Consider the following 14,661-nt stretch of genomic DNA (forward strand, 5'->3'; position numbering starts at 1 on the left):
CAGCGGTTGACCGTACACCAGCTCCACGGATGACGAGTGAAGATCTTCTTTGGGGGCCGTGCGAAGGCCCAACAGGACCCACAGTAGCTTGTCTGCCCATCCAGCGTCCTGGAGGCTGGCCCTCAGGGCGACTTTCAGTGACCAGTGGAAACGTTCACAGAGACCATTCGCCTGTGGGTGGTAGGCTGTGGTGCGGTGTAATTTGACACCGAGTCCTTGGGCCACTGCATTCCAGAGTTCAAAGGAAAACTGTGGTCCCCTGTCTGAAGAAATATCAGCGGGCACTCCGAAACGGGCGACCCAGGTGGAAATGAACGCCCTGGTCACGTCCGCCGAAGTAGTGGATGATAGGGGAACCGCCTCTGGCCATCTGGTGGTGCGGTCAACCATGGTCAGGATGTGTGAAAAACCATGGGAGGGTGGGAGTGGACCCACCAGGTCCACATTGATATGGTCAAACCGTCGCTCCGGAACTGTGAAGGTGGCCAACGGAGCTTTGATGTGACGCTGTACTTTGGCTTTTTGGCAGACCACGCAGGTTTTGGTCCAGTCGCGGACATCCTTGTGCATGCCGTGCCATACGAATTTCGCTGACATCAGCTTCTGAGAGGCCTTCATTCCTGGGTGTGACAACCCATGTATGGCGTCGAACACTTTGCGGCACCAGACGGCCGGAACGACAGGGCAAGGGTCCCGTACGGAGACGTCACACAAGAGCGTGGTACCTGCCGCATGGAACTTGACGTCGGCCAACTGGAGGCCAGTGACGGTGGTTCTGTAGGCCTGGACTTCTGGGTCCAAGGCTTGATCCGCTGCCATGAGGGCGTAATCGATGCCTAAATGAACCGTATTGACGGTCGCGCGGGAGAGGCAGTCGGCCACCAGGTTGTCCTTACCGGCCACGTGCTGTATATCCGTGGTGAACTCGGATATGTAGGTCAGTTGACGTTGCTGTCGGGATGACCACGGTTCGGCGGTCTTGGCCATGGCGAAGGTGAGCGGCTTATGGTCCACGAAGGCGGTGAAGGGACGTCCTTCCAGAAGGAAGCGAAAATAGCGGATGGCCAAAAAAAGAGCGAGCAACTCCTGGTCGAACGTGCTATACGCTCTCTCGTTCCGCCATAGTTGACGGCTGAAGAATGCCAACGGCTGCCACGTCCCGTTCACCCACTGCTCTTGCACAGTGCCGATTGCGTAGTCTGACGCGTCGGTGGTGAGGGCGATGGTGGCTCCTGGCAACGGGTGCGCCAGCATAGTCGCATTGGCCAAGGCGCTTTTGGTGTCGGCGAACGCCCGGGCCATGTCAACCGTCCAGTCTACCGTATCTTTGCCAGTCTTGCCCTTGAGGGCCTCGTACAGGGGCTGCATGAGTAGTGCTGCCTTAGGCACAAAACGGTGGTAAAAATTTACCATGCCTAGGAATTCCTGCAGGGCCTTAATGGTTTGCGGACGTGGAAAGGACGTCACCGCCTCTACCTTCGCTTGTAAAGGAACCGCTCCCTCTGAAGTGATGCGATGCCCCAGGAAATCAATTTGTTGCAGGCCAAACTAACACTCGGCCGGGTTGATAATCAGGCCGTGTTGGCTGAGACGTCGAAAAAGGGTGCAAAGGTGACAGATGTGTTCTTCTTTAGTGGGACTGGCAATGAGAATATCGTCCAGGTAGACGAAGAGGAACTTGAGGTCCCGCAGCACGGAGTCCATCAGGCATTGGAAAGCCTGGGCGGCGTTCTTTAACCCAAACGGCATTCTTAAAAACTCGAAAAGGCCGAATGGGGTGATGACTGCAGTCTTCTGGATGTCTTGGGGATGAACGGGGACCTGGTGGTAGCCCTGGACGAGGTCGACTTTCAAGAAGACAGTGTTCCCTGCCAAATGGGCAGAGAAATCCTGGATGTGGGGGATCGGGTACCGATCAGGAGTGGTGGCGTCATTTAGGTATCGATAGTCGCCGCATGGCCGCCATCCGTTGCCAGGCTTCGGGACGATGTGGAGCGGTGAAGACCAGGGACTATTCAACCGGCGAATAACCCCTAACCGTTCCATGGTCGCGAACTCCACTTTTGCGACCGCCAGCTTGCCAGGTTCCAGGCGCCGGGCCCACGCGTAGGCCGGGGGGCCGTTGGTGGTGATGTGGTGTTCCACACCATGTTTCGTGGCTGTGGATGAGAACGTGGGTCTGGTCAGGTCGGGGAATTCGCCGAGCAGGCGAGCGAACTCATCCAGAGCCGGAAAAGCACAGGCGACGGTGCGCGACGTAGTGTTACTGCGGTAACAAGGGATAGAATGAAAAGTTGCCACGTTGATCAACCGCCAGTTCCTCACGTCAACCAGGAGGCTGTTGGTGCACAGGAAATCCGCGCCGAGAATGGGTTGCGAAACCTTGGCCGTCACAAACTCCCAGTAAAAACGTTGGCCTCCGAAACACAACTGCACCCGCCGTCTGCCGAAGGTCCGAATTGCTCCGCCATTGGCCGCTTCAAGGGCGAGGCCGTGAATCCCGGTCTGCACATCGAGGGCGGACGCGGGTAATATGCTGCACTGCGCCCCGGTGTCGCACAGAAAATGACGACCGGAGAGAGTATCGGTGATAAACAGCAACTTGCCCGCGTTGCCGATCACCATCGCGGCCGCGGGGCACCCGTTAGACCCATTCCTCGGTGGTCGTAGTTGTTTTTTTGTGGGGGAAGCTGCAGGGAGGGCGGCAACGTCTCGCTTTCACGCCGAACTGCGTGTGGTAGAAACACAGCCCAGCAGGCTGACGAGCTGGGGCGGCATCTGTGGGGGATGGGCGCCTCGTGGCGGTGCAGTACTGCTGAGTAACCGCGAAAATTTTGTCCGCCTCTGCCGCGAGTGCTGCGCAGTCCTCAACTTTGGATCTGGCCAGGGCAGCTTGCACCTGTTCCGGTAGCTGGCTGAGGAATATTTCACAGAATAGGAAGCATTCCGGTTCGGAGCCAAGGAGTGTGAGCATTTGGCTCATTAACTCCGAAGGCTTGGAGTACCCGAGCCCGGGCATAGCGAGCAATCGACGGGCGCGCTCCGCTTTAGTGAGCCCGAAAACATGCAGCAACCGTGCCTTGAGGGTTTCATACTTGCGCTCCGTTGGAGGGTTCTCGAGGAGGCTGATGATCCGCGAGGCGGTAGAACTGTCGAGTGCGGAGACCACATAGAGATATTTGGTCTGATCCGCAGCGATGTCCCTCAGGGCGAATTGGGCCTCGACCTGAATGAACCATGAGGTCGCTTGTTGCTCCCAGAACTGCGGTAGCTTCAGCGAAACGGCGTGGCCTCCATGCTGTGTCCTTTTTGCGAAAAACGTTCACAAAAAACGGGGTCACCAATGTAGGAATTGACGAATTCCTAACTAATAACTGAGGTCGACTCAGGAGATCACTCAAACAGGTCTTTAATGTAAAACTAAACGAGTTCAAACAGTTTGATGAGATCGATACAGGAGAGCCACGAAAACAGGTCTTAACAAGATGGAGATTCCACGAGGACTCCCCGGGCAGTCACGTGGTTTGCGACGTGACGTCATCGCATTTGTCCGCGTTTTCCCGCGCTCTTAAAGGGGCCACGCCCCGTGCATACAAACACTATATACAAAACAAAGTAATGTCTAACACAATGGTACAGGCTTAGGCTGGTGTTAGAACATCGTTAAAGGGAATTATATACAGTTGCCCAGAGTCATTCAGTGGCTCTGCCACAACCCATATAATAACTATAGCTATATTAATTTTAATAGGTTTGCAAAGTGCTTTCCCCCCCCCCCCCTCTTGTTTTCAGTGGCCTGACCTTGGGCAATATTATCAGGTATTTAATTTCTGGGAAAAATGGAGCAGATTAAGGAAAAGAAGCTATCTGATTTTGAAGTGAATAATAGAGACTTGATAAAGGAGGAAATAGTGAGTTTCAAGTTAGGAGTGACTCATATTTTAATCGCTGAGTCAGACCTGCGGAGACTGCTGATTTTGAGAGATTGTGATTTTCTAAAAAAAAACTTTACAAACTTCAACTCAATCTTTTGTTCCCTCTGTTAATGGTTCAGATAGATTACAATTTTATAGTTAAATAATTATGACCTCCCCTGCTAATCCCAGACAATTGACTGAAATATCACAATGTGTTAGTGTTAGACAAACAGTAATGGAGCTCTGAATCTAAGAAATGTAAACAAACATCTTTACAACTCAGCAGCTGTCAGATACCATCTGGAAAATAGCAGGTGATAGGTAACTGGGAACTGTCTTGTTTTGCACACTTTGTACAAAAATAATAAATTGCAGGACAACGGAGTATTACAGTTTAACTCTTTTATTAAGCATTAGGTCTGTGATCTTACTCATGCAGCGCCATTGGGGAAAAGCATGGCATTAGGACCCCTAGCCTGGGTCTTCCAAACAATAGTAGTCCTTACAGATGCCTGCAGGCCAATGACAACTCAGCTTGTGATCACGTGAATATTATAGGTATTCCTTACAGATGCCTGCGGGCCAATGATAATTCAATATGCAAATGTTACAGGAACCTGCTCAGGTCGATGCTGAGTGACTGGTTTTATTCTTATTCTAGCAGTTTGATACAGCTGAGTGGCTTGCTAGGCCATTTCAGAGGGCAGTTAAGAATCAACCATATTGCTGTGGGTCTGGAATCACATATAGGCCAGACCGGGTAAGGACAGCAGGTTTCCTTTCCTAAAAAAACATTAGTGAACCAGATGGGTATTTACAACAGCTTCATGGTCACCTTTACTGATGCTAGCTTTTTATTCCAGATTTATTTAATTAACTGAATTCAACTTCACATGGTGGGATTTGAACTTGTGTCTCCGGATCATTAGTCTAGGCCTCTGGATTACTGGTCCAGTAATTTAATCACTATACTACCTTACCCACAATTGCTGAGTCTCAGTGAGTTATACCTGAAGTCTCTGCATCAACAAAATCCTAGTGTTCACTACAGACGCTAGAGCCATATTTCTATTCACAGCCCCCAACAGCACTTCCAAAGTAATCAGAAAATCTGTCAATGAGTGTTAAATCTGTGAGTTATCTAGTTAATTAAGACACAGACTAATTAATAACAATCAAAAACAGGTCTTTACTGGTTGGAGGTAGGGACTATTCTGAATACAAGATTACTGCACAGTGCTTATATACCGGTGTGTTCACCCCCGGTATTACGTCTACAGCAGCCTGAGAAAGTAGTACATCTCTTAAGGTGGAACAGGCTTAAGCTCTCTTAAGGTGGAACAGGTTACATACACAACAATGAGCACCACCAAAATAGATCGTTTCTACTGCTTGCCTGCAACCACAGCATATACGTGAAGCGGCTTGTCATGAGCGATGGTCATGTTTCTTGGACATCACGGTGAAGCAGTTTTGAAAGCTCCAGCATTATTGTGGAAGACTGACCCCCACTTAAATACTCACTGCTAATGGCAGCCTATTTTGGAGAATTTCTTTAAGGAGCTGGCCCTCACAATAAATGCAAAATTAAACATTGGATAATCACAGCACTTTTTCATTTCTATATAGTGCACCACTCTGCCTTTTCTCTTATTTAGATACGTAGATACTGAATGGGAACATTGTTGACTGTTTACCTGGACGTCTGAGTCAGGAGATAGTAAGTGAAGGGTCAGTATAGGCAGAGCTCCCTCTTTACATAGCAAAAGTTGAGTCTTTTCTACAAAAAAATAAAAATAAAAATACATTTAGCAGTAGTTACTAGGAACGAACATTTGATAATTTCAGATTCAAATTCAGAGATTCCACAATTCAGGTTTGCACTTTGCATACTAAGAGTACCGGCAGACAGAGAAACAACTTTCCCTACTCTGTAAGGAACTTAAATTCATATCTGCACTTGACACAACAGCTTGCATTTATACAGCATCTTTAATGCAGATGAACAAGGAACTTCACAGAGGCATGAGGAAAAAAATGGGTGGCATACCAAAGAAGGAATGATTAGTTTGGTCAAAGAGATAGGTGATAAGGAGTGACTTAAAGGAGGAATGAGAGGTGGCGAGTTAGAGGGGTTTGAAAGGAAGGGAATGCCAGAGAGGAAGACCTCGGCAGCGGAAGGCACAGTTGCCAATGGTAGGGTGAAGAGAAGGAGAGATGGAGTCAGAGGAACAGAGATCTTAGGGGGGGATTATAGTGTTGAAGGAGGTTACAGAGCTGGGAGTGGTGAAGCCATGGAGATGTAGGCTGCCAACAATACCTTTCCACCACCACCTATTGATCCCTCCACTGCCTCTGTGTTGTCAGCCTGCTTGTCAATTTTTGTTTGATTACACTTCTGTGAAGCACCTTGGGACATTTTTCTATGTTAAAAGAGCTATATAAATGTAAGTTATTGGTTTTGTTGAGAAAGAAATGACAGGAAGGCAGTCAGTGCTATGATCTACAAGTTGATGAGTTGCTTTCTTTTTCAGTTTACCAAACAGTTTAATCATCTCAATTAAGTCCAACTTTGCTGCACTCACGTAACACTTTATGGAAGCAGCATAACATGGGAAGGTGAATGCCATGGCTTTCCACTGTTAGAGCAAGACTTGTCACTCTATTTACCTGATCTTGTAAGGTTGAGGATGGCACCCACTGCATTTTGTTGCACTCTGGGGTCATAGGACTTTGCAAGACCCAGCAGAGGTTTAACTCCCCCTTCACAGGCAATAGCTTCTCTGTTTAAAACTGGAGGGTGGATAGCAAAGAGGAGCGACAGTCAGTAAATTAACTAAACAGAAGCTAATTAACATAACTTCTAACATCAAATGTTAACATTATGGCATAGCATCATAGCACAGAATTTTCAAGTGGGGACTCTTATTTAATATAAAACTGAATGACAGATGTTTATCATATATAGGAATTAGCTTAGTAACAGGTAAAAATACTGAATAGGTATGGGGGTGGCATACAAGCCAACTATCAGCATTTTAAGCTGACACGGCATTTCAACTCTTGCATCAGGTTGTTAACTTTTCACACAAATAACAATTGTTTCACTTAAAAGAGTTAAATCAGAATATCCTCAATCCAGATTACCATTGTCTGCCTCTGGACTGCCATAGCATCTGGGACAGATGTAATGATCCCGTTTGTCTTGTGAATTTACTATGTTCTATCGGTTGGAATTGTTAAAGGTGTGTTCATTAAAGGTCTCAGTTCACAAATTAACTGGATGTGTCTGGGGTTAGGGTCCCAAATGAAAAGGAACTGGATGTGTAAAGTTATATTGAAGGCTCTACGACTACTGTTACTATTATATTCAAAATATCTGTAATTGTTAGAGGAGAAATTATTATTGGATTGAAAGGCATAGTTACAGTAGACTCCAATGGTGGAAAATATACCAGATAAATGATCAAAACTCAAAATGTTCAGGGAAGGGTGACATGCCCCAGACCCTGCTAGAAAACAAAGGGAACATTTTGTCTTCAGCACTCCTGACACAAAGCTTTGTGTGCCTGCAGTGCATATTAGGAATTTGGGCATGCACCCACCACCATTTTCCATCCAGTAATTCTGGCAAGATTGTATAGATACAGTAGAAATAAATGTTCAAATTAAATTATTCAACCACCTACGAAAGCACCATTTATTAGTTTTACCATTTCTGTAAACATACCTGAAGTAGCTAAGGTTGCTACGCATGCACAGGAGTTGCACTGTACAGTGGCATCTCCAGAGCCAAGCAGCTCCAGTATGGGCTCCAGCAGCCCAATCTGTACCACTGTCTCTTTGTTCACTGCAGAAATAACAGATGAAGAGAGTTGACAGAGATCACAAATACAACTTGCTCCAAAAGTTGTACTGGTGTTGAACAAAGATATGGGGGAGAAATTTGATATGTTAGCGCCTCCCGTTAGCACCTGGGGTTAGCGCCCGGGTGTGGCGAATGCAGCGACGCCTACGAACTTCAGTGCCAGTTTAGCTCTGGCACTAACTCTTAGTGCCTGGGCCTCTAGCCCCTCGCAGATCGTGATGTCATAAAGTGCGCAGCGCCCTGTTACCACCCCGGATGGAAAATTGACTCTCGCCCCCTGCTTTATTGCCTCGCGCAGACAACGCCAGCAAGAGGAGGCGTTGTGAACTCGGCTGGCCGCTTCGGGAGCAGTAATTAAAGGGAATGCTTTTCAGCTAGCACAACCTTTATTATTTGCACCAGTATGGTGCAAAGATTTTAAAGTTTCAGTGCAAGATGTCCAAGCCCTCCACTTTGTTAGAGTGTTTGGGGCTGTAATGGCAGTCGTCCAGGTCGCCTTGCAAAACAGAACTGACAACACTAGCTTGTGCAGCATCATTGGCCCTTCCCTTTAAGCGAGGGAAGCAGCCTCTGTGATGAAAGAGTGCAGTTTACAATGCGCTCGAAATTGTTTAGCACTCTGCCGCTACCACCCCGCTCTCAGGCTTTAGCGCCCTAATAGACATGTTTAGCGCGTGATTTAGCGCTCCACTTCCCTCTTGGAGCGCTATAACTGAAATTCGTGGGAGGTGCGAATGATTAGCGCCTGGTGCTAATTTTTCAACTTTTAAAGTCTTAGGGCTAGATTTTCAGTACAGACAGTTTTGGGGCGCTAACCTTAGCGCCCGCCCGAAGTTAGCGCCCGCCCCAAAGTAGCGCCCCGTTGCCGGAAATTCAGTGGCTTCGCCCTAAGAGAGTGGTGGAGCGCTAAAAGAGGCGTTGCACTCCTACCTTTAGGCGCTAAGCCGGCGGTCCAGAGGGATAGCGCCCAGGCGGGGCGCAGCACGGGTGCGGTCATTTTTGCACTGACAGCAGACCCCGTGGTGCCGACCAGCTCTTAAAGGGGGAAGGGACGAATTGGTCTGCTGCCACGCCCTGCACACTGCAGCCTTGCAAAGAGGCCTCAACACTACTGCTCAGCCCCAGGGAGTCATGGCAACGCCAGAGAAGGCCCGTCAGCGTGCCCTGCGCTTCTCAGAGGGTGATCTGGACATAATGGTCACAGCTCTGGAGGTGAGGCGCAAGATCTTGTTTCCAGAGAGTGGGAGGAATCCAACCCACCACGACTGCACCAAAGCCTGGAAGCAGATCGCCCAGAGGGTGACGTTCACCGGCGAGGCCCCCAGGACCCACAAACAATGCCGTAAGAAATACAACGATCTGACCAGGATTGTGAGGGTGAGTAGCCTTTCCAGTCTCCTCCTCATTCTTGCATGTACACCTGACATGATGGGCAAAGGGACCTGAAAGTCCTATTGGCCAGCCCTCAGCCAGCAGCATTGGGACAGTCATGAGCATCAAATGGCCATTCGGCACTGTACACTTTGGCCAAGCTATTCCACCATGGGAGGCAGTGGACAGTACATCAGGGCTTCACTCTGTCCAAGCTATTCCACCATGGGAAGCAGTGCACACTACATCAGGGCTTCACTCTGTCCAAGCTATTCCACCATGGGAGGCAGTGCACAGTGCATCAGGGCTTCACTCTGTCCAAGCTATTCCACCATGGGAAGCAGTGCACACTACATCAGGGCTTCACTCTGTCCAAGCTATTCCACCATGGGAGGCAGTGCACAGTGCATCAGGGCTTCACTCTGTCCAAGCTATTCCACCATGGGAGGCAGTGCACACTACATCAGGGCTTCACTGCGCACTTACAGCCCGTCCTTTCTCTTGCAGGCTAAAGTAGCGTTTAATCGCCAGGCCCGTGCCAGGGGTGGCCGCGCCAAGCTGCAGAAGCTCACTCGGCTGGAGGAGCGCGTGTGTGTGCTCATGGGAGCCCGCGTGATTGTCCCCACAGCGTGCGGTGTATCCGACCCTCCACTGCCCGGCAATGGTAAGGACCTCGCCTTTTGGCCCTCTCGCGTCGCACTGGCCCATCCGAGCTACCTCCTTTGCCACTGTCCCAGCAATGCGCTGAATCCCACCAGTCCTAACTCCCTCGCTGACGCCGTCTCCTCACTCTGAAGCTACTCTTGTGCATTCCTGCTTTCAGCTGGTGACGACCAGGACCCTGAGGCTGCCAGTGACAGCACCTCCGACCAGGAGGAGGAGGAGGAGCAAGCCGGACCTTCGGGGGAACAGTCACGTCCCGCAGGAGAGGAGGAAATGCTTGACACCTCCTCACTGGACGAGTGCCTGGAGGAACTGTCGCAGGGCAATGCAGCTTCTGGGACCAGTGGCGTCCAACCACCCAGCAGCCGTGCGCGTGGCCCGCGGCCTTCCCCCCAAAGTGGGGAAGGATCAGAGGGGAGTGCTGCTGCTCGGCACACTCGCCGTCACCAACGCGGCAAGGGTCCCCTAGTTCGGCCCCCTCCTCCCCAGCGGGAGAGTCGCGACTCCAGTCCGGACACCTTCACTTCGGAGGAGGTGCGGAAGCTGGATCAGATGGCCGACGACTCGGACCGGCGCCACACGGAGCTCATGAGCGTGGTGGGGCGCATGCCTGAGGCCATCGAGTCGCTGGCGACCAGTGTGCGCGAGTTCGGGGCAGCAACTGCCGCGACTGGCCGCATGCTAACTGATGCCGTCAAGACCCTGGCGGATGTGATGCGCGCGCACACCAGGACCACAGGGCCACTCACTGCTGCCACACGCGCTGTCTCAGGCAGGCATCGCCAGGGCAGGCGCCGCGCTGGACCATCCCAGCAAGCCGCCCGTCGGCTGATTGCTGCGGATCCTGCAGTGCGGGCCCGGCCGAGTGCCACCGCGCCACAGCACCAGCCAGCGCATCCCAGACGCCAGCTGGCCCACATTGCGCCATCCGTCGCCGCCATTCCCCCTCTGGGGCGTCGACGGCAAGCGGCTGCAGCTGATGGTGGCCAGGCTCAGGTGCGCCACTCAGCAGACGGCCCCTCGAGGCCCAAACGCCGTGTAGGCCGCCCCCCAGTGGCATCTGGCGGAAGGGCATCTGAGCCTCAGGCGCCTTCCCCCAGCCTCGCAGCAGCCACTGGGCAGAGCTTGCGAAGGAGCAGCAGGCAGGGCAGGGGAGGCAAAATGCTGGCCAAGGTCTCGCCCTCGCGGGCCACTCAGTAGAGGGTGTGGCCAGCTTTCCTTTAATATGGCGGTGGCCATCTTTATTTTGCCCATGGTTGTGCTTTTGGAGGGCTTATTTTTTGCGTTAGGCCGACGTTGAGGCCCGGTTTCAATAAAGGTGGAGTGGCTCCTCCCCAGTTTGTGCGAGTGAGTCGTTTGTTGGGCTTTTTGTGGGGCCCGTTTATTGTTTTTGGGGATTCATGTGGGAAGGGCTTTTCATTTTTGTGCAATAAAAAATTATCTTTATTCATGCAGTCTCCATGGTTGTTCTTCTTAGTGTTTGTTGGCTTCGCCGGCTGAGGGCTTGCGGAGCGGCTGCATTCATCTTCCCTCATGGCCCCTGGCCATTCCCTGACAGGGGGCTTAGAAGTACCGTGTAATAAGGTGGCGTCGTGCGGCCCTTGGCCCTGGTCGCTCCCTCCTGGGAACGTACTCCTGCTCCTCCTCCTCCTCCTCATGCTCCTCCTGCTCCTCCTCCTGCTCCTCCTCCTGAGGTGCTGGTCCAACGTCAGGTGGCAGTGCCTGAGTCCTGCGGATAGCCAGGTTGTGTAGCATGCAGCAAACCACCACAAATTGGGAGACCCGGTCCGGCGAATACTGGAGAGCTCCTCCGGAGCGATCAAGGCAGCGGAACCGCTGCTTGAGGACCCCAATAGTTAGCTCGATGATGTTGCGGGTGGTTTGATGGCTCTCGTTGTAGGCCTCTTCAGCAGCGGTCCTGGGCGCGCGAAGCGGGGTCATGAGCCAGGTGCACAAAGGATAGCCTTTGTCCCCGATGAGCCATCCTCTTGGGGAAGGCTGTGCCTGGAACATGTCATGCACAGTACTCTGCCGCAGGATAAAGGCATCGTGGCTGCTGCCTGGGAAGCTGGCATTGACTGCCATGATGCGCTGCTTGTGGTCACATACCAGCTGCACATTCAGAGAATGGTAGCCCTTCCTGTTGCGATACTGCTCGCCATGCTCCAGAGGGGCCCGCAAAGCCACATGCGTACAGTCAATGGCGCCCTGCACCAAGGGGAATTCCCCGAGTCTGGCAAATCCCAATGCGCGCTGATGCTGGCTCTCGAGGGCCATGGGGAAGGAGATGAATTGGCTTCTCCTTCTGAACAGTGCTTCGGTCACGTGGCGGATGCAGCGATGCGCGCCATACTGGGAGATGTTTGCTATGTCCCCAGCAGCGTATTGGAAGGAGCCGGTGGCATAGAAGTTCAATGCCACCGTCACCTTCACTTCCACCGACAGAGACGTCCTGCACCTGAACTTTGGCCGCAGATCTCGGCGAAGCAGGTGGCAGATCTCTGCAATCACCTCCTTTCGGAATCGGAGCCTTCTAACACATCGCGCGGCACTCATGTTTAGGTAGGAGCGCTGCTGGCGGTATAGCCTGACTGGGTAAGGCCTACGTGGCCGACGCCTGTAGCCCCCTCTGCCTCTAGCCAGGGCTGCCCCTCTCACAATGCGTCTGCGAGCCCTACGGATATGGCGCTGCAGCTGCGCGTTGGCACCCCATGCAGCCCCCATCAAATCCTGGCAAACAGTCTAATTTCCAAATGGCCACTTGCAGCGCTATTGCCTGAGTCCAAAAATACCTGCCTCTTGCTGCTTGAAACCAGTTAGCTATCCTCCTTGTTGTGTCTCCAGAAATGCGTTGCACAAGACTGTTTTCTGAAAAAAGGATGGCCTTTATACTGGAGAGGACGTTCCCTTTAATTAGCGCCCCCCGGGGCCCGCGCTGGTTGTGTTGCGTTCCTTTTTCCAAACGCTCCGGCCGCCCGCCGCACAATGGGGCGGTCCGACTGAAGTTTGCAATCGGGGCGGCCAAAGGGCGTTGCACGAGGATGTGACGTCATTTTCTGCGCGCGCATCCGGGCGGGCGCTAAACTTTGCGCCGGCGCTAACGGGCAACTTAATTTGGGGCGGAGCACAAACTGCGCTGCGCCCGGGCGCTACACGCATAGCGCCCGGAAATCACTTCTCTTAAAGCGCTAACTGCTGGCGCAAGCTACTGAAAATCTAGGCCAGAGCGCTTCAAACGGGGCTATACCGAATTTCTAGCATCATATGGATTATTTATTAGTATAAACAAGCTTAAAGTGAAAAGTAGCACTGGTATTAAAAAAAAGTTGATGCTTACATTTACATGTATCCAGTAACTAATTGCAGTTTACCAAAGCTGATACGTGAATTACTCAAACACTGAAGCAGGAAATTAAATAGAAAAACCAGTGCCTCGCCCAGTTGTTTATGTACGAGCCAAAGTGGGTGATGCTATTCAACCTAAGTAGAAAGCCATGCACCTGCTGCCCTTGTCACCTGAGCTATGATGGATGAGAGGCCACTGAGTGGAGATAATGTGGCTGATTTTCCTCTAGTGTGTGCCATGGGTACTCCATCTCTGGGCGCAATGCTGATATAAAGGGATAGGAAGCTGTGATGCTGTGTCTGAACCCCATTTGAACTTTGTGCAGTTTTGGATACAGGTCAGGCAGAGCTGCTCTGTTGCACCTCAAAAAAGCATTAATATTTAAATTCTATGTAAAGTAACATTCAAGTGACATTGTCGTGGCTTATGACCAGGTGTTCCTCTATTTTTGCTGGTTCCAAGCCAGATGCATGCTGCCGCAATTTAAACTCTGTGTTCAGTTTCATAACAATGCCTTTGAAATGCTGACAAGTTTAAAGAGATGGCAGAAAATGGGTAAGAAGTCTATTAATCCATTTTTGTCTATTGTGTTGATAAAAACTGCACTGTTTCCTTTGAGTCAGAATGTACTGTGGACTGAAGGATAGTTCTTGGCTCTCTCTGTTCCCCTTAGCAGAATGGGGGATTGGGCATACTATCATAAATGTGCTATTTGGAGAAAGAGAAGGAGGTCAAAAATGGAGCTCTTTTGGATGCTAGGGTAGCACTAATGACATCTTCTTTAACTGTAACCATGGCTCACGGGCCCTCTTCATCCTCCTTAAGCTCCTCAACCACCTTTCACACGGTCAACTGCTCCATCCTCCTCGAACATCTTTCCTCCACAGTTCACCTCCGTGGCACTGCGTTCCCCCTGGTTTTGGTGCTTCCTGTTGCACTGCAGACAATACCACCTGGGCAGAAATCTGGCAGAGCAGATTGCCTGCCCTTTATAGAACCAATTACAGGGTTTGCTAATATTTTCATCTAATACTTTAAAAGTATAAAAAGAGGAATTATGAGGCACATATACTGCAGTTTTATGAGGTAAAAAGCACAAACATTGTCTGACTCACCGTTACCCTCTACTAAGAGATTGACCAGTGATAAAGATGCCTTCCTCTGCACCTCCAAATCGTTGGACTGTAACAAGGCATAATATGGCTCCAGGTATTCTTCAGGCAATTCATTCTTCACTTGAAAAAGTAATAGACTAATTAATAAAAATTATGTTTAAACACAAGTCAACACACAAAGTCTGGACAGATTTAATCTTGTTCCTAGCAAATTAATGGTCCAAAATTTTCCCTATTTTAAAACTTAGATAAAAGCTAGCACGTTAGTGATCTCATTCATAGAAACCACAAGACTAGAAAGTGTAGGAAATGCAGTGCTTGATTGGTGTAATAGAAACTAGTGCTCTTCTCAGATTAGAGTTAAAGGCCCAGACTTTCCTG

At 50.7% G+C, this 14,661-nt stretch overlaps 1 protein-coding gene across 1 annotated transcript in view; it reads right to left on the reverse strand.

Annotated features, from left to right (window-relative positions):
* The window catches only part of LOC147112843 (uncharacterized), an 85,968-nt gene that overhangs the window by 43,502 nt on the left and 27,805 nt on the right, over window positions 1–14,661 (reverse strand). The window contains exons 3-6 of the mRNA XM_085997538.1: window positions 14,281–14,400; window positions 7,648–7,767; window positions 6,588–6,710; window positions 5,615–5,697 (exon numbers count right to left, since the gene is read on the reverse strand). Coding sequence (XP_085853664.1) covers window positions 5,615–5,697; window positions 6,588–6,710; window positions 7,648–7,767; window positions 14,281–14,400 — 446 coding nt within the window. The remainder of the gene's footprint in view (window positions 1–5,614; window positions 5,698–6,587; window positions 6,711–7,647; window positions 7,768–14,280; window positions 14,401–14,661) is intronic.

This window comes from Somniosus microcephalus, chromosome 9 (assembly GCF_052327205.1).
Source record: "Somniosus microcephalus isolate GS21.2 chromosome 9, FLI_Smic_1.0, whole genome shotgun sequence".
Lineage (NCBI taxonomy): Eukaryota > Metazoa > Chordata > Chondrichthyes > Squaliformes > Somniosidae > Somniosus > Somniosus microcephalus.